At 35.7% G+C, this 19,136-nt stretch overlaps 2 protein-coding genes across 5 annotated transcripts; one reads left to right on the plus strand and one right to left on the minus strand.

The window, feature by feature from the left end:
• Positions 1–2,003: 2,003 nt before the first annotated feature.
• On the plus strand, positions 2,004–6,899 carry LOC110411336 (Peptidase M28 family protein). Of its 3 annotated transcripts, none has more exons than XM_021421454.2 (12): positions 2,004–3,101; positions 3,251–3,318; positions 3,598–3,679; positions 3,777–3,869; positions 3,963–4,115; positions 4,341–4,409; positions 4,523–4,610; positions 5,536–5,619; positions 5,814–5,902; positions 6,022–6,135; positions 6,220–6,363; positions 6,554–6,899. In XM_021421454.2, exons 1-12 carry the CDS (start codon positions 2,154–2,156, stop codon positions 6,734–6,736), a joined length of 2,115 nt encoding a protein of 704 aa, XP_021277129.1. In that variant the 5' UTR covers positions 2,004–2,153; the 3' UTR covers positions 6,737–6,899. The 3 variants fall into 3 exon arrangements, with proteins under 3 accessions (XP_021277129.1, XP_021277130.1, XP_021277128.1); XM_021421453.2 differs by having other exon boundaries at positions 2,006–3,101; positions 6,019–6,135; XM_021421455.2 differs by lacking the exon at positions 5,536–5,619 and having other exon boundaries at positions 2,005–3,101; positions 6,019–6,135.
• Positions 6,900–7,361: 462 nt separating this feature from the next.
• On the minus strand, positions 7,362–17,663 carry VPS15 (protein kinase family protein / WD-40 repeat family protein). Of its 2 annotated transcripts, none has more exons than XM_021421451.2 (11): positions 17,239–17,663; positions 16,891–17,013; positions 16,749–16,794; positions 16,492–16,652; positions 15,425–15,504; positions 14,777–14,882; positions 14,364–14,540; positions 11,082–14,279; positions 8,898–9,145; positions 8,714–8,813; positions 7,362–7,911 (listed from the first exon to the last, which is right to left on the minus strand). In XM_021421451.2, exons 1-11 carry the CDS (start codon positions 17,509–17,511, stop codon positions 7,735–7,737), a joined length of 4,689 nt encoding a protein of 1,562 aa, XP_021277126.1. In that variant the 5' UTR covers positions 17,512–17,663; the 3' UTR covers positions 7,362–7,734. The 2 variants fall into 2 exon arrangements, with proteins under 2 accessions (XP_021277126.1, XP_021277127.1); XM_021421452.2 differs by having other exon boundaries at positions 7,365–7,911; positions 15,425–15,502; positions 16,891–17,049; positions 17,239–17,366.
• Positions 17,664–19,136: the final 1,473 nt, after the last annotated feature.

Below are 19,136 nucleotides of genomic sequence, written 5' to 3' on the forward strand. Positions count from 1 at the left end.
TTGCCTTCGGTCTGTATTTAAATGGAGGCTGTCTATATGTATCCAGCACAGAGGGGAACTCCTTGGGCCATTTCGCATTCGCCTAAGTAGCAACTCTAATTCTTGCTACCTCTCAACATTGATCGGCATTCCACTGTTTCCCTTCAAAATATAGCACCGTTCCTACACTTCCATATAACCAAAAAAAAAAAAAGCCATAATCCAGATGCAATTATCCAACTCACCAATGTTACATTCACTCCATGCCCAAAAGAAGTCAACAATATTTCCAGGAGCAACCCAATATATTCCCCACCTCTTAGACCAACCCATCCATACCTTCCACATTTCATAGCAATCAATAACGAGATGGTTACAAGATTCCCTTTCCCTGTTGCACACCACACAGTTCATAATGCTTAGAAGATTGACTCCCCTTCTCCCAAGCTCTTCCTTGACGCCAATCTTTTCTTGTCGCAGTTGCCACACAAATGATTCAACCCTACTCGAAGCTAGATTAACCCAGACCTTCTTCCATAACCCATTAGCATTGTCATTATCATTTAACACATACCGACAGATCGTAGCTTCATTTTTCCAAACAATCTCATCTCTGCTAAGTTGGAATTCCTTGAGCAGTCCCTCAAATTCATCCCATTGAGTAATCTCTCAATCAAAAAGTTGCCTTCTCAGCTTCGCCATCCAAACCCATCTTCCTTCAGCCCATTCCCCTTAGTCAGCAATTCTTCCATTTTTGTTTACAACCAATGCGAAAATCCCGGGAATGCTAATGACAACACTTCCCCTTCTATCCATTGGTCATGCCAGAACAATAGGTTCTTCCCATCACCCATCACGCACTCAATATAATTTTGTACTTGCAAAAAATACTTGTTAAAGGGGGAGAAGGGGTTAATGATTTTTGTTCACAAGGTTGACACTCTCCTATTCACACTCGGCTTTGGTAAGAGCGCACCAGGATCACTTCCAGTTTTTTTCACTAAAACCTCCCTCCACAGGCTGTCACGGTCTTTCCCATAGCACCAAATCCACTTTCTGTTTAAGACGAGCTACTCTCTTCGGCGCTTTAAATGGAAACAGGGTTCATGCATAGGCAAGCAGTCAGCCAAAATTTCGTGTATATATTAAAATTATCAATTTCATTCATTTTCTTTTATTTTGAGCAATAACATTAACATGGAGTAAATGTTAACTACTGTTCCTAAAGCTCAAATTACTCAAAGGCTTGTTCTATGTTCAAATTCTTTACCAGAAGACAAATGGTAATCAGCTAATCAAGGACGGGACTCCATATCAGCCTATCAGATCTAGTAGTTGGTGTATTACATCAGTGGCTGAAAAATTCCAATTACAGTTGATGGCTTTGGGTATTAAAGAATACTTTGGGTGATATGAGGAAAGATGACAAGAAGCAACCCTTTCGTAACAGGAGGACGGCTGCTCAATTCTATCTTCCTTATTATCTCAAACGGGGAAATCATCTTAAGGGAAAGCCAATGAACACATACATGAGTCAAAAACCCCATCAAAGATTGGTCCCACACGCTAAAGAGATGCGTGCAGCCATATCTTGTCTTTTACTACTCTGATATGATAAAGACAACTTAGAATTTGGAGGCAAATTTACCTGATCAGGCTTAGATTCTCAATCAAATGATACGGTGTTGATAACATTTTTCCAAGGAAAGAGTTGCGGGATGCATAACATTTATAATAAACAAAACCACCTCACTTACTCTCCCTTTTAAACCTTTAATTTGTCATAACGAAAATAACCCACTTGGATAAAGAATTAAAGGTAAGAAACGGTCCAATAATAAAAGAAAACTTTAAAATGGGGAAAAAAAGGGGACATCAAATGCTGTCCACTATGAAAAATCCAGCACTACAAGTGAAAGATTGACATTTTATCTCCATTTAGCAAGCATAAAATATGTAAAATATGTTAATTCAATCATTATCTAATAATTCAAATCTATTTGAACTCCCTCACTTACTCTCTCTCTCTCATTTTCAGTGGTGGTCCTTCTAAACCTTTTTTATTTTCCCCAACTCCATTCCAAAACCAGGACCTACTAAAACACAGCCCCACAAGACACAACAATTAGGCAGTAAGGTTCCTCATACGGTCAACAAAAAGAAAACAAAGCTCCATGTTCAAAGCAATCGCCGCCACGTTCCTAGCCATAGCCACCTCTTTCTCTATTCTCCTCTTTTCTCCCCCACCAAAATCTTACTACCACTCGCTTTTCATATCCGACTCCCTGTCTGACAATGTCTCAATATCGCACCACCTCTACACCCTCACCCGCCGGCCACATGTTGCTGGCTCCCAAGCCAACGCTGAGGCTGCAGCCTATGTTCTTTCCACACTCTCCTCCTGCAACATGCAGGCACACATCGTCTCCTATGAAGTTCTCCTAACCTACCCAGCTTCACGTTCACTGACTCTCACACGTCCCCCTCCAGAGCCTCCTATAACTTTTGATCTGAAACAGGAAATATACGATGGTGATCCCTATGCAGATGTGGCTAATGAAGTACTGCCTACTTCCCACGCATACGCCAAGTCAGGTTCTGTCACTGGACCGGTGGTTTATGTAAACTATGGGCGGTTAGAGGACTACGACACATTGAAAGAAATGGGAGTAAACGTTACGGGTACTATTGTTTTGGCGAGATATGGACAGATTTACAGAGGAGACATTGTGATGAATGCGTTTGATGCTGGTGCTATAGGGGCACTGGTTTATACGGACAGGAAAGACTATGGAGGTGGGGGAGGTGATGCAAAGTGGTTTCCCGACGACAAATGGATGCCGCCAACTGGAGTTCAGGTGGGAACAGTCTATAACGGCTCTGGTGACCCTAGTACGCCAGGATGGGCTAGCACTCAAGGATGTGAGAGGTTGTCAGTTGAGGAGGTGGAGAGGAGCGGTGATGTTCCTCTAATACCTTCATTGCCAATATCAGGAGCAGATGGTGAAACAATCTTGAGGTCTATTGGTGGACAAATTGCAAAAGATGATTGGCAGGGAAGCAACGGTGCCCCAACTTACAAACTCGGACCAGGGCCAGGAGTTGTGAATCTCAATTACAATGTGAGCATTGAATTTAATTAGTACCTGTCACCTTGGATGATCACTGGAACATCAGGATAATTTCCTATCTAACCCTAAAATCCAGTCCGTCAAATTGAACCCTAACTTAAATGTTCATAATGGGTTGGCTTCTTGAATGGGATTTTCAGGGGAAACAAGTTATTGCAACAATTCAAAATGTCATTGGAGTTATTGAAGGAGTGGAGGAACCTGATCGGTAAGTTCGGTAACATATGTGAACAGGTTTGCACGAATTACTATCATTTGAGTTGGGTAGACCTATTACTGCAAAGTATGCCGTTCCCTGTTAGGACTTGAACAGACATCCACCTGAACCTAATAGAGCTATGAAAATAACAATCAACTAATCAAACATTACGAATATCCACCGACAAGACCTAAGAACTCATAAAAAATTGTATATGCTTAGGAATAACTGAGAGCACTTAATCGCCTTTTAATGATTTCCACCTGTTCTAATCGTAACTATTCCTAGGTTTGTCATTCTGGGCAATCATCGTGATGCATGGACTTTCGGAGCTGTTGATCCCAACAGTGGAACCGCAGCACTGCTAGAGGTGATTATACATTCCCACTGTTGCTACTTTTCAATGCTAAAAACAGATATCACATTTGGACAAATTGTGCCTTCAGTTGAATTTCCATGCGATGTAGGTTGCCCAAAGACTCTGGAAGTTACAAGGAATTGGTTGGAAACCACGACGAACAATTATTTTTTGCAATTGGGATGCTGAGGAGTATGGCCTGGTGTGTCTACCTGCCTATCTCTCCTATGCCTCTATCTCTATTTGGCTATTTACCTCTTTCTGAATAGAAATTTAAACAGACTCCTGCTTCCAGACAGGATCAACAGAATGGGTAGAAGAAAACAGAGAATTGCTGGCTTCAAGGGCAGTTGCATACTTAAATGTTGATTGTGCGGTATCAGGAGCAGGCTTTCATGCTGCCGCAACTCCACAGCTTGATGAGCTACTCAAACAAGCTGCACAACAGGTATCTCAAAAGTGCTAAAACAAACCAATAGCAGGGCAATAACAATAATAGCTAGGAGTAACCAAAGGAAAATATATAGTTCCTAAGCATAAGCTGGCAAGATTTGCAGGAAAAAATGAAATGACAACAACATATAGAACATTGTGTCGTTCGATATCAATCCTTCTACCAGGTGCCACTCTTCTCTCACTTGACATTAATCATTCTTCTATTTGATTTTTGAAGATTCAAGATCCAGATAACTCATCACAGACGATCTACGAACAATGGGTTGGGTCCACCCATTCTCCTGTGGTGAGCATAGTGCACTAACTTAATGATTCCAAAGACTTGTCTAGTTGGTATGTATACTTTACATGTCTATATCAAAGTTGACATACTCATTAACCTGCACATAATCTGTGAAGATTGGGAGATTAGGAGGTGCAGGTTCTGATTATGCGGCTTTTGTGCAACATATTGGTGTTCCAGCAGCTGACATGCTTTTTGGAGGAGGTAACAAGCACATTATACTTCATGCAATTTCATTCTACTTCACAAGACTAAAAAAATAAAAGACAGGGCAACAAACACGCAATGCACTTCTTTTGTTTGGATAGACACCAACAAAATAGTTTGAGCAATATGAAGATGAAAAATAAATAACATAATTTTTCCAATATGTTAAACAATGCACACATAAATGCATTAATTTAGACTAATGTAAGCAGACTAGAAGATCTCACAACTACATGACCAATAAACTTCAAACCTTAGCATCTCCTTTCATTGTACTAAAGAAACTAATCATTCTATTCATGTCAGGTTGATAAAAGACAATGCCACAAGGATAATGATGGCAGATAATAAAACAAGTAGTCCACTACTCTGACAAAGTCTGTAGATCCTGAAAATAATTACTAATAATTTTCAATTTTTACCTTCAAGAATGACTCATAATCCATGTAAAAGATCTAATTAAAGTTCCTTTGTTGCATACTTCCATTCTTGTTGTTCATTAGACATTAATCCAACCGTGAGGCCCAGGCACAGATACGCACTCATAATACTCTATTATTATCTGTCTCAGAACATAAGTAAAACACAACTTAGAGCACTTCTCCTTAAGTAGCTGAATGAATTTCAAATTGCTCTCAGGAGATAAGAAATATAAATCACGTCAACATTGGCTTTGAAGTAAATAAATCATCAATCTCCTTTTACCTTGTCCAGCCACCCCCCCCCCCCAACACCTCTTTCAACAATAAATCTCACTGCTAGGTACTTCAACTTAAAATCTTTTCTAATGCCTTTAATCCTTTACCTTAGATGCAGCTTTGAACCCCCAGAATTTTGCAGTAATTAGCAGAGTAGATGCAAGCATATGATGGCATAGAGTTTTCTTATGTCTTATGTTTAATGAAAGTAATTGTTGATGCAGGATACCCAGTATATCATTCAATGTATGATGACTACGTCTGGATGGAAAATTTTGGTGACCCAATGTTTCATAGACATGTTGCAGGTTCATAGCAGCATCTAACAATTATAAATTCTTGAAAAAATTATAGTATCTAAAGCAATCTGTCACTTGATAAATAGGATGTTTAGTGTGTAATAATTACTTTAGCATTTGTCAAAACTGAGAAATTTAAATAAAAAGAACCTCAAACAACTAGAGGACAAAATGAGAATTTTTCTTTTTTGTTTAAATGACAGTGGCAAGTGTTTGGGGTTTAGTAGCTCTTCGGCTGGCAGATGAGGAGTTCTTGCCTTTTGATTATCACTCCTATGCATTTGAACTCCAGGTAATTACCCTCTACGAAAGAAATAACTATATGCAGTTCTATGTGGTATAAACCATGTTAGATTTATTGCTGAGCCACAAAAGCTTGACGCAATACAACAAAATCCTTGATAACAGAAGAGTGCAAAAGAACTGGAAGATGAGATTTCAGATAAGGGCATAACCTTTTCCCACTTGTTCAAGTCCATCAAGGAGCTATCAGAAGCAGCCAGAAAGATAAATAACCAGAGAAAGGTAACACTACAGTTTCCATAAGTCAAGTTTAAAATAAAAAAGTAACATTGTTCAGCAGAACAAGTAACAAAAGCATTATTATAGGAAATAAAAGAAGCTAAAGGTTGGACATCAATGTGGAGAAACAACCATGTTAAAGTTAGAGAGCTAAATGACAGACTAATGATGGCAGAACGTGCATTCACGGACTGTGATGGACTTCTTAGAAGGCCATGGTACAAACACTTAGTAAGTTTTCCTTAACTACATTCACCTAAACAAGTTAATTTCTTCATTGTACTAAGGTTTCGCTTTCAATTAATTCATTTAACAATCAAGTTAAATATCAAAACCGCATGATGGAAACCCCGAGAAATATGTTATTCAATATCATAATTATTACTGAATGGACTAAATTACCTACTATTGTGACATGCAGATTTATGCACCCTCAAGGCACAATGACTATGGATCTACATCCTTCCCAGGAATAAATGATGCAATTGAAAAGGCAAAGAATCTGAACACTGTTGAGTCATGGCATTTGGTGCAACATGAAGTCTGGAGAGTTTCTAGAGCTGTCAGGCATGCCTCCTTGGTCCTCAAAGGAGAACTAACCTGAACCGTGCAAAACAGACCTAAAACTTGAGACAGTTATGTACTTCAGTGAAGGGTCATAAGAGCTCTCTAGATTCTAGTAATTGAAGAGCTCTCTAGATTCTAGTAAAATTCACTATGTTGCCCAAGTACACTAATACCAATCATCAGTACTTAGCCTTATTTCACGTATTTTATTTACGACACAATCCCAGATTAATGATAACTCAGGCTATCATCACAGCTATCATGAAGGGAAGAGCAAAAATGAGAACAGCATCAGCAACAGAAATGAAGGAACATATCCCTACTAATGCAAAAATCAATGAATAACCTCATTTAGCACTTAACAACTTGACTGTTGCTTGTTATATCAAATCAAACACATTGATTAGAGCATGAACATGAATAAACCATCTCAAATGCCATTGTATTTTCTGTTAGTTCTGCATCCATTCTCATTCACACTTTCTTTTCCAATTTCATCTCTTCCGGCCAGCTCCAAATCCAAACATCATCATTTCTGTCTAAGCTCCTTATAGACAGAAATTGATTAATTGATGGCTAAAATAGAAAAAAAATTACAGCAAAACTGTTGGCCACCCAAATACTGTCTACTTCAGTATATTAACAAAACATTAATTTTATGAACTACAAATAAATTTAACAACTAATGCAAAAGAACAGTAAAATTGGATGTCAATAGGTTGTATAATTTAATAGCAATGACTGAACTTAGCACTTAGATGCAAGAATATATGGAAAGACAAGAAGTTCTTTCCTTTTAAACAAGAATACAACCTATTGTATTTTCTTTTTCTTGATAAATAGAGCATTTTATTAATAATGAAAAATCCGTAAAGACCTACATGCTTACAAACTGTACAAAAATACAAATCATAGAGAAAAGCGGTTAGACTTAGACTGCAGAATTTAGGATCTGAATTTGAATATATATTATGTACAATTTCACTATTGTGGGAACTAAATATGTACATTAAAGCACTAAAACTTTTAGATTATTCACTTCCAAACCTTAATAGCCCCATCTCTACTGCTTGATATCAAGAGTCTCTGGTTCAACTTCACAGAAGCCAAAGAGAGGATGGAATCGTGGTGGCATCCAGCAGAATCAGTGGCAGCAGCAGCAAGAACTGCTTTTGCTGTCAGCTTCGTTGTTAGAGGTCGTCTCTTAGTCTCCTGTTCGCAAGAAAAATGATACCATTTAATATTGTAAATCCTAAAAGCGGGAGACCCCAAATCAACAACTTTAGCAGCAAACATTTCACAAGGCTTTGCTTTATAATGAAACGGGAGTTGACAGAATTTGCACAAAAAACCATGATAGAAGATGAGAAGAATGATTCAAAAAAGACATGGCCATCAACTTTAGCTAAGTGAGACATGCAGTCTTCATTAACAGTTAACAACTTAACTCTTCAAGTATTTGAAGCTTAAATAACTAGTTAATAAATTGAAAATCTGTCAGAATATGAACATTTAAGAACAGGGAAGGTAATAAAACAACATATACCCCTACAAAGATTAAGTTGTAAAGCAGGAAGTTAAAGTTTCCCAGGATATGTCATGAGGAAATCCTCAATCACCTAAATAGGCTATACTTCCAAACAAGGAGAGTAACACATTTCTATCTAAAGTCAAAGCTCTAGATAAGGAACATTTCAATCTGGATATAATTGAAAAAACTTAGTTGCGTAATGATGTTATCAGAAAGGATACTTGTCTAAAACATATATTAACTCTTGAATAGACTCCATACTAGAAGAATTAAAAACATCTTCTGCCCCCTCACGCATAAACCAAGCTTATTTAATTCAATCAATAAGATCCATTCCATACTCCTTACGACTGGTTGTCACAAATTTTAACAGGATAGATACATAGAATGGAAAATCATTATCAACAGAAGACAAACATCTAACCATCCACTAATCTGAAAGTAAGGTAAAACACCAGAATGAAGTTAGAGATAAACCTATACCTGTACAACTTGTGCACCTAAACTGGATCTAGTTTCATAAAAATCATCATTTCCAACTCCCTTCAAATTTGGGCCACAGATACAGTAACTTCGATCAGGGCTGCAATGAAAACAACGCAAATGAAGCATAAATTTCCATAAGATCATGGAACAGGGGAAAAAAAAGAGAGAATTCAACTAAAACCTGCAATGGTCCCAGCGGCGAATCCTTAAGTCGGTGCCCCCGGTCAACAGATCACCACCAGGTAAAGGAAGTAATGAACGAATACCCGGAAGACGAGGAGGTGGTTCATTCAGTTCATCTACTCGATACTTCGGATTTGCATTCCTCCTCAGATCTGATTTAGAGTTTGTTTTAGTTGATGGCCTTGCCAAGGCCCATGGTAAATCAGACATTTCCGCATCACTGTCATAATTGGCAGCCCTAAATACCTGGAGAAAGAAGTTGGAAAAAAAACTCAATCAAGATGAATGTTCAGACAGAACAAACTAGTTCTCATCCTAGAGAGCCAAATCCAGGCTTTTAGATACTCCTTCAAGAAAATTTTTTCCATTATAAATTTATCTATAAAGAAGATTCTCAAAATTAATAACTTGAATAAGTAAACACGTGATTCGCAAGCTTGCTTCTTCCAACTTGTTCAACTTCTCTCTGTCATCCAATACTTGATTTAGGATAGTGACAGAAGCAATTCTACTGAGGTACAACCAGTCGAAACTGATTAGTAATAAGATTTTAGATTCCACACAATTTATACAAGTCTTGTATTACTAATAACTTCAGTCGAGGAAAATATGTATATGTCCATTATAATATTAAACCAAAAACAGACCTGCCTTTAAAGAGACCAGAGTCTGCTTTTGCTCTTCAATTTTCCATTGACATTTAGACTTTGCTTGGTAGGAGGAATTGAAACATTTGTTTCCCTCTAGTATACTCAGTAGGAAGCATGAGAAGTGGATGTAAAAGAAAGTGTTTCCATCAATAGCTAGGTAGAATTGAAAGTGAAAATCACATTATTTTATCATTATATCCTTTATAAGAGTGATAGGACATCTGAAAAACTGTAAAAAACATTGTATATTTGCAACAATTGACTACACCTCTCCCATTTTTTCTCCCCTAATTCAATTTAGTGCCAGTTTGGCCTAGCTTATTTTTAGCTTATCAACTACTTAAAAGCAAAAGCTAGGCCAAATAAGATTTGGTGCAAAGCTCTTAAAAAAAAGTAACTTTTTTTTAAAGAACAAAATAAAAAAAAAGCTCCAATTAAGAGCTTTCTCTTCTTTTTTTTTTTAAAAAAAAAAACACACCAGCTTATTAGGTGAGCTATTTTTTCCTAAAAAGATCCTCTTTTTAAAAATAACCCCTCCCTCTCTCCCTATCGATCTCTCTCTCCTCTCTCCCTTTCTGCAAATCATCATTTTAGGGTTTTTTTGGTTCTTCCAAAAATTAAGAAAAAAGAATATCTAAAATTTAAAACTGTATTAAGGTATTATTTCTTTTTTTCTTTTTATTTTATTTTTTATTTTTATTTTATTTTGAGACTTTGAAAACTCTCTTTACTAATTGATATTTCTCAGTTTACTGTTTGATATGACAATTATGTGAAGTTTATTTATTCCTAATTTCTTGATAGTGTATATAATATTTGTTGCTTATGATTGAAAAAATTAGTCCAATAGGTCAATGGTTAATTTATGGTTATTTATGAATTATGTGTTACTTATAAATTATTTGTGAAATTTTTTTTTTATGATTTATTATTAATTATAAACTTTATGTTATATAAAAATCCTTTTTTATTTTCAAAACTTTATTTTAAATAGATAAAAAAATAAAGTTAATTTTTTTTATTTTGAACAAAGAAATTCGTGATTAATAAAAAGTTATTTATTAAATACCTTTTATGGTAATTTTAACCAAAATTAGAGTTTATATAAGTTGTTTTGCCAAACAGTTTATTTATAAAAAAGAGCTTATAAAAAATAAATTTACCAAACAACTTTAGCTTAATTTTAAAAACTATTATTTTTCATAAGAGCTTTATAATAGCTTTTAAGTTAAAAAAAAAAAAAGCCATGCCAAACATGCTCTTAGAAGAATTGATTTAGTTTTCTTAATATAAATACAAAATGGCAATGACTCCTATTGTTTTTGCCTCACACTTTTCTATCCTACCGAGCATGCTAAAAATGATATTTCGATCCTCTTTTCCACCCAAGCCTTTCCATCTTTTCTCCTACCAAGCACAGTCTAGTATTAAACTATTTAGAAAATTTTCCTAATCAGTTCTCACGATTCCAAATCATTTAGTGTTATAAATACATTCACAAATGTGATTAATAGAAGTAATTGCCTGTGTACCTGGTGGCAGCTTCCATTCTCCGCATTCCAAAGTGAGACTTCATTGCTGCCAGCAGCAACATAAATAAGAGGCCTAGCAGTGGTAGAAACTGAGACACTTGAAGGAGGAACGAACAGACACATCTTTTCTACAGGGCATACAAGAGAGTATTGCCATGAGTTCACAGGAATAAGGAACCTCAAATCCCAAAGGGTAAGCACACCCCTAGAAGACCCTGAAACAAACCAATTCCCACAAGGGCCTGCTACCAGACAAGAGACATAACCTTCCTCTGGAACTGCTTTTAACGTCCATGTATTTGAACTTGATCTTGTATCCCAGAGATGAATCCCACAATTTTGGGTGCTGTACATAAACATCTGACTGCCACAGTTATCTGCAGGGTAGTTCAAAAGGGTAAGTATTGCACCTTCCTTCACATCCTTCTTTTTTATATCAGCAATACCTGAGTACTTTTCAACAACATTTCCAAGACCTCTAGAGATGTAATCAACAGAAAACATATGTATTGTCCCATCGCATGCTCCAACAACAACTTGAGCAGAATTTCGGAGCATTGCAGTGCAAATTGCTCGGCTTCCCTCCAAGTGATAAGTCAGCCTTGATCTAAATGATATATCCTTCTCCAACTTTCTTGAATCCCACACCTTGACAGTGGAATCATCAGATGCACTCACAAAAAAGCTGTGATCATTCGAAATTGCAATATCATTGACAGCAGATCGATGCTCCTGCAAATGCGCAACTAACACCCCACGAGGCCTCCAACCTGAATCTGGAATTGATGAAGACCGAGAAAAGGAGGGTAGACCTGTGAGATCAGTTGAAGCAGAAGCATCTTCCATGGTAACAGAACTTCCTTTCATTGTGCCAGATAATCCCATATCTGGAAATTTACTATTGACATTGACTATTTGATCATTTTCCCGACTTTCTGGTTCATGCACGACTCTGTAGAACTGTCTAGAACCACCTGTAATACTGAAGGAGCCTGAAACAAGCTTAGGTGCTGGAACTGAACTAGCCAAGCTAAATGATTTACTAACTGGATCCATCCAAGGCATGGACGATGAACCAATTCCCAAGGAATTCACTTGTAAAGGAGTATCAGAAGCTGCTGGAGGAGCTCCCATTGCTCGCTTGTCCATGCTAAAAGAATACAAAGGTATACCTTCTGATGATTTATCACACATGAAACTATTTACACCATTGAGCTGTGGAGATGTTAAACCTGAAAATTGTAACTTTTCTGAGCATTGAGGATCACGCATACCAATTGTGCTAGAAGCATTGCATGTATGGCCACCCATAGCTCTCAATTTGGCATCGTCATCATCAAATTCTGTTAGCCCTGACTGTGGCAATGCATTATCATTAGGTCTATGACCCCCAGTAGACTGTTGTTTGTCAGGCCAGTACTTCATTAAGTCTAATTCCCCAGTCCCTCTCTTGAGTAAATCGGCAATTTCCCATTGTTTAGATTGTGCTGATGAGTTGTACCATATCTTTCTCTGTCTCTCCAACATGTCTGACCTCCTAGCATTTTCTAAGACTTCATAAAACACTTGCCTTGAGACTGGAGGTTTTAAACATGAAAGAAGAGCCTTTTCAGAGGCCAGAGATGCAGGTTGTCGACGTAGGAAAGGCCGTATAACTGGAGCAAGGAAAACATAAGAATCTACTGCACCCAAGCACTCACTGCTAGATGCAAGGAAAGCAACAACTGACCTCCTCACCCATTGACTAGGAAAACATAGCAATGGAAAGGCACGCTCTATCATTTCAAGCAATATTCTTTTCCGCAAGAAACCACTTTTGCACAAAATGGCCAAACAATCAAGTGCATTGACAATGACACCCTCAATTGCATCACCTAAAGCCTGCTCAATATAAGGTAAAAGATATTCCTCCACACTTCTTTGGCCCACAAAGAAGCAGACATAAACAATTTGCCCATAGAATACTGCCCTTAGCTGCTCATCCCTATCGTTCAAAAAAGCAGGGAGTATAGGTAACAAAAAGTCATTGCTCTGTCTCTGGCCAAAGAAGCAGCATAATTTGCCAATGTCCTGAAGGAGTGCTCTCCTAATGTTCGGAGTTTGCTTTGTACCCATTACAAGTTCCTGAACTACCTCGGCGATGGACTTCCTCAATTGCGAAAGCTGTGCATCACCATTTAACCTTTGAAGGCGCCCAGATGACTCACTAGATGACGCTAATGACTTTGGTGACAAATTCAATTCATTAAGAACCCCAGCTTCACTTAGTCTTATTGAATGAATCAAGAATCCATAAGATGTTAGAGCCAGCTTAGCTATATTGCTAGCATAACAAATTCTCACACTTTCCTCCGGATCATCAGGAAGCATGGAAAGCATGGGAAGAATATACTCTGGAAAAATTTTCGCATCACTTGGAGGAAAATCTCGGACTAAGGGCAGAATGTCACACAAAGTCTCAAGGGCAGCACAACGCACGATGGCTGCTGGGTCAGAAAGCATTGCAATTACATATGGAAGCACTCGCTGCAAGCGGTCTTCGTCGTCAATGTATAATGAAGAAGTCTTCAGCAAAAGTATAGCCCCTCTTCTTAAATGAGGCAACTTAACATTACGTATGCAGGAACAAAGCAGAGAGGCGATTAAAACCATCCCTTCACATTTCATACTGTCTTCAGGTAATGGCAGAAAAGGCATTCCAAATGTGTCTGATTGACTGTCATACTCAGACATCAATGAGTTTAAATCATCCATTGTAATCTTTTTCGAAAAAGGGTGATCATTTTTTTTAAACGAATCAGAGATGCTTTGAAGAAGAAGGGCAGGAGATTGTATGCCATGCTGTTTAAAATCTTGGGAAAGTGCAGAGATGGGTGCATCCCCCATCATTGACTTCTCACTAAGGTAATGATTGCTTTGTTCTACATCCCCAAGTAAGGTATCAATGTTGCCAGGAAGCTTGAACCGATCCCTAACAGAACCATTCTCTATCTTTTCTCTTTTTGTCAACAAGTGATTTGTGGAGCTTAAGTTTTGTTTTGAAACAATCTCTTGTGACAGCTGTTTTGCAACAATTTCTTCTGACTGTTTATCATTTAAGGTGTGTGACTTGCCAAGACCTCTGCCCATCTCATCACTTGACGTCTTGCTCATCATCTGCTTCAGTATCTCAGGGAACACACTCTGGCACATTGCAATCTACAGCAGAAATTACCGAGCAGGAATGTATATATTAAATGCAAGTAGAATAAAGTTACCGAGTTCTAAGTTAGAAATGTTTACCCTCATATCAGAATGAATAGGATTCCAGCAACAATAAAAATTATGTAGAAATGGTGAGAAGTAGCTAGGAAATACAACAGCTGCATAATTCTGTAGATAGCTTTCAGCACAGAGGCGGGACTCTGGTTCAAGCTGGATCATATGAAGTATCATCTTGCGTATTCCAATATCTGGGATCTGCACATGTAAGGCAAATTATTTGAGAAAAGATAATTGAGTATGAATGGAAGCTAAAATGAAGAAAGCAAGAGAATAACTTCTCTAGAACTAGCAAGAATATGCACTGATAGTAGCATTTATGCAGGCAAGTAAACAGCAGTAAGATCAAGTAAAAGCCAATATGAAGAAGGAAAAATAAGTGGGAACGGGATAGCAAGAGCATCAAGCAGAAGGGCAGGCAAAGAAATCAGCACCTTTTCAAGATGTTGACTAGGATCATATTGCCCTCTACGATATGCAAGAAGCTGAGAGAGTTCAAACAGCGGCTGGCCCTCTAGGAAAAGCTCCGCAATTACACATCTAAATAATAGCATAGCAAGTGCATATTATTACATTTTGAAAAAATAACAAATACGGGATTTAAATTTTGTTAGAAACAATTAGAATGCAACCACTATTGCCACATGTAAGACCAAAATATATCAAAATGACTAGTAACATAAAAGTAAGAAAACTTCACAAGAACAAGCCTATCTGATAGACTATTATTCTTCGCAAGGAAGTGGTATCATGGCACTACAGGACTGATCACTCATCAGGAAATACCACTCAAAAAATCCTGAATATGTTCAAATGTATCAGTTGGTATGTTAGAGCTAATGTCTTTAAAAGGTATAGTGCAAATTAGCATATCAAGATATTATGTATACTCATTTACCATATAGCAACATCTGACCAGCAACTACCTCAAAATATGCACTTTTAAAATGAAGCTCAATTTTCAACATTTTTTATCTAGTAACATATGATTCCAGATAAAAACCAGATTCTCTTTGGAAAAATAGAATTGTAGAAGGTAATGTAGTTTCAAAACAAAGAAGCTAATAACTGAGAAAGCTCACCCAATAGCAAAGATGTCCATAGATGGCTTCAAAGGTGCATCTTGTGCAACTTGCATTTCACCTCCATGCTCGTAAAATCTCTATACAGCAACAGGGAGACCAGTATTATAACAAAGAATGCATAATAGTTATATTTCGAGGAATTTTTTGACTACTATCGTTAAGAACTATAAAAGCATATGCAATATCAAATACAATAAGATCTTTCTTCCAGAATAGTCCTTAAAACTTCATTCAATATGTTTTATATGTAGGAGAGCAATAAGTTAATGAAAATATTTTAATTGAAAAATAAAAAGTTTTACAAAATACCAAAACTATAAAACATGATATCCAAAACCAGATGCTTCAACATATGATTCACATGAAGCAATTATCATACATGTTCAACTCATATATGTTCAGCTAGAATGGTAAATCTGAATAGAACCAAGTTTGGTAGGACCAGACCAGTTCATCAAATATCATCCAAAAGTTTTAACTGATAAGTAGCTGCTGTCAATGGGAAAGAAAAATCAGAAAATGGTTCTTTTATGAGATGACCATATACCTTTTCGTGAATCAAATTAAGAAGCACATAAACAAGCAAAACGATTACACTAATCCTTTTGCTCCACTCCCATTATGGCAGATATATTAAAGCATAAAAGGCAAAAGAATTAAATCAACAATTTCCCACCAATAAACTACCAGCCCTTATCAAACAAACAAACCTTCCTAGTACAGTCGGGTGTAACACCAAAACATATAGCTCTTTTGGAATCAAAGTATTCATCCACACATTTTTTTTATGATAATTATTTATCCAAATTTAGTTATTTGTGAGTTGCTAACCTTTTAGAAGATCAGTTTAAACCAATCCTAAAAGAATCTTGGGCAAACTTGCTAGTCAAAACTGAAATGTATAAATATGAGGATGTATGTTATTAATTCAAAGTCAGTTCATCCTTGTACAATGTAGCCTACACATGAGACCTTGCCTTAGGTTCATTAAAAAATTTATCTAGGAAACAGACAAAAGAATGCACGGTTCAAAATGCAGAAAAATAAGTGAAATTAGAACCAACCTCCGGTGCAAGATAACACAGCCTTCTTCCTCCAGTGTCAAAGAAGAATGAGAAATCCGAGGGGTCATCATAAGGAATATATGTGGGCTTGAATGATGCAAAATCAGCAAGATAAAGCCAGTTCCACGAGGTAACCAACACATTCTCACACTTAATATCACCTAAAAACAAATTCAAATTACAAAAATTAAAAACAACATATCCTTATAAATCAGGAGATAAAACAAGTAAATTTCCTTCCAACTAACTGAACTGACCATGGCATATCCCCTTATCATGGCACTGCTTTACTGCAAGAAGTAACTGCAGCAACACCGAAATCCAAAATTAAAATAATAATAATAAAGAAAATGCAAAGAGGAATTATACTCTTGTAAATGCAAAGAGAAATGGATGAACCTGAAACGCCAACCATTTTTTTTCAACGAGACTGAGAAAAGGCCGAGTACTTAATCGATCATGTAAATTATTGAAAAAATATTGCCGCAATAGATATGCTGCTTTATCTGTTTCTTGCCAAAACTGTAAGAAAACAAACCATTCCAATCACAAATGCGCCTACAATTAAATTTACAATTCTCAATTAGTTCATCTTAATCTAAACAAGTCGCATTAGTGCTATACAGCTATAAAACTTTATATCGTTGAATTTAAGTCAGGCTCTAAATTAAAATTCAAACCAAACACTAATGATCCAGAATTTCAAAAGAAAAAGGAAAATAAAAGAATTAAGAGAGAATTGGGGACCTGGAAGGGCCAGACGTGGGGGTGGTCAAGCAAGCGGAAGGTTTCTTTGATGTGAGCAAGTCGGCGCTCGAACTCGCGGAGATCGATTGAGTCGCCACGCTTGAAATAGACCTTGACGAGGACGAGGCCTTCGTCGTGCTTACACAGGATCGACTTGAAGAATCGGCCTCGACCGAGCACCTCTTTCAACACCAGATTATACGAAGACGGCAGGTCGTGTAGGTAATACTCCGTCGCCGAGACCTGCGTCGTTCGCGCTATCTTGTTCCCCATTAAGCATTTGAGTTTTCGCGGCGGTGTTGCGAAATCCTTGTTCTTTTATTTTCCGCCGGGGCACGTCAAAGAGAAATAAGGAAATAGGACACTATGCAGTTCTCTTTTTTTTTTTTGTTAAAAAAAAATTTATCTTCTTCAACTGGAGTCTGGCTTTGGTTTTTTTTTTTTCTCTCTCAAGGTTATGCATAGGGGTAGTAATTAGGAGTCGTCTTTCGAACAACGTGGCCCGGAGAAGAATTGGTCCATTTTAGGCCCATAAGGGCATTAAATGTATCCAGGGATTATTGACAGTATCCTCGGAAGGGCATGAATGTCAGTTTCACATTAATTCATCAGGCGTCTGTATTTATGTATTTTATTAAATTTATTTTTTATATTAAAGTTAAAATAATTTAATTTAAAATTTAAAATATTTTTAATTTAATTTTTTTAAATGTATCTAATTTTATCATTAGAAGAAATAACGTTAACACTAACATAATACATTTTAATAACGTGGTACTAACACAATAGCATGACAGTACCATATAATATTAATATAATAATATCGCAATGCTAGCGTAGTATTCACATGTTGATATGACAATATAATATGACAGATTAAAAAAATTTAAAAAAAAATTAGTATTACATCATGGAGATTAAATTAAATAAAAATATATAATATAATGATTAAATTGAATAAAATTGAGATATTGACAAACTAAATTTAAAAGAATTTAAAAAATAAAAATTTTTAAGTAAGTAATAGATATACTTGTTAATAAGTTACATACTTAAATGCACAAAATTTATGATGTTAAAAAATATATATAAATATTTGATTATTTGATTGTAAAATATTTATATTAATTTATATTTTTAACAAAAATTAAGTTTAAATTTTTCTTTTAAAAAAAATTATAACTAAAGTCAAATTTAAATAAATAACTTGCATTATATTGAAATAAACTAATATAAAAAAGTAAATAAATTCTCTTTTTTCTATTCATAACAGTATAAAATTTTAAAATTTATTTGATTTAGTTTTTAACTTGAGTTGAACTTAAATTAGTAAAATAAGTTGATTTAATTTTTTTAAATAAAAAAAATATGAAGTTAATGATGATTATAAAAATAATTTCTCGTTCTGACTTACTTAATTTGGATATGATAAATCTCTTGTTACATCCATAGCATCTCAACTAATCCACCTTTTTACTTTTTTATTTATTTTTTATATTTTTAATTTTTTTAATATTTCAAATTATATTTTTTAAATTGAAATTTCTTGGATTAAATATTGCATTTATAATTGATTGAGTTAAATATATTTGTAAATATTTGTATTATTTTATTTTGTATTTAAATTTTTTTTGTAAATCTAAATTAATAATTTAAATTTAAATTTAACAGAATTTGATTGTGATATTTGAATTTAAATAAAATCATTTTAGAAGAAACCTTAAGTAAATTTAAACAAAAAGTAAATTAGGTAACAGTTGAATAATTTTAAAAGAATGAGAATTTGTAAATTGTAAAAGTTGTAAATAAATTAATCTACTTTGCTAATTTGAGTTCAATTCAAGTTAAAAACTAAGTCAAATAAATTTTAAATTTCTTTACTATTATAAATAGAAGAA

This window comes from Theobroma umbraticum, unplaced genomic scaffold, assembly GCF_002168275.2.
Source record: "Theobroma umbraticum cultivar Fairchild unplaced genomic scaffold, ASM216827v3 scaffold_56.0, whole genome shotgun sequence".
NCBI lineage: Eukaryota > Viridiplantae > Streptophyta > Magnoliopsida > Malvales > Malvaceae > Theobroma > Theobroma umbraticum.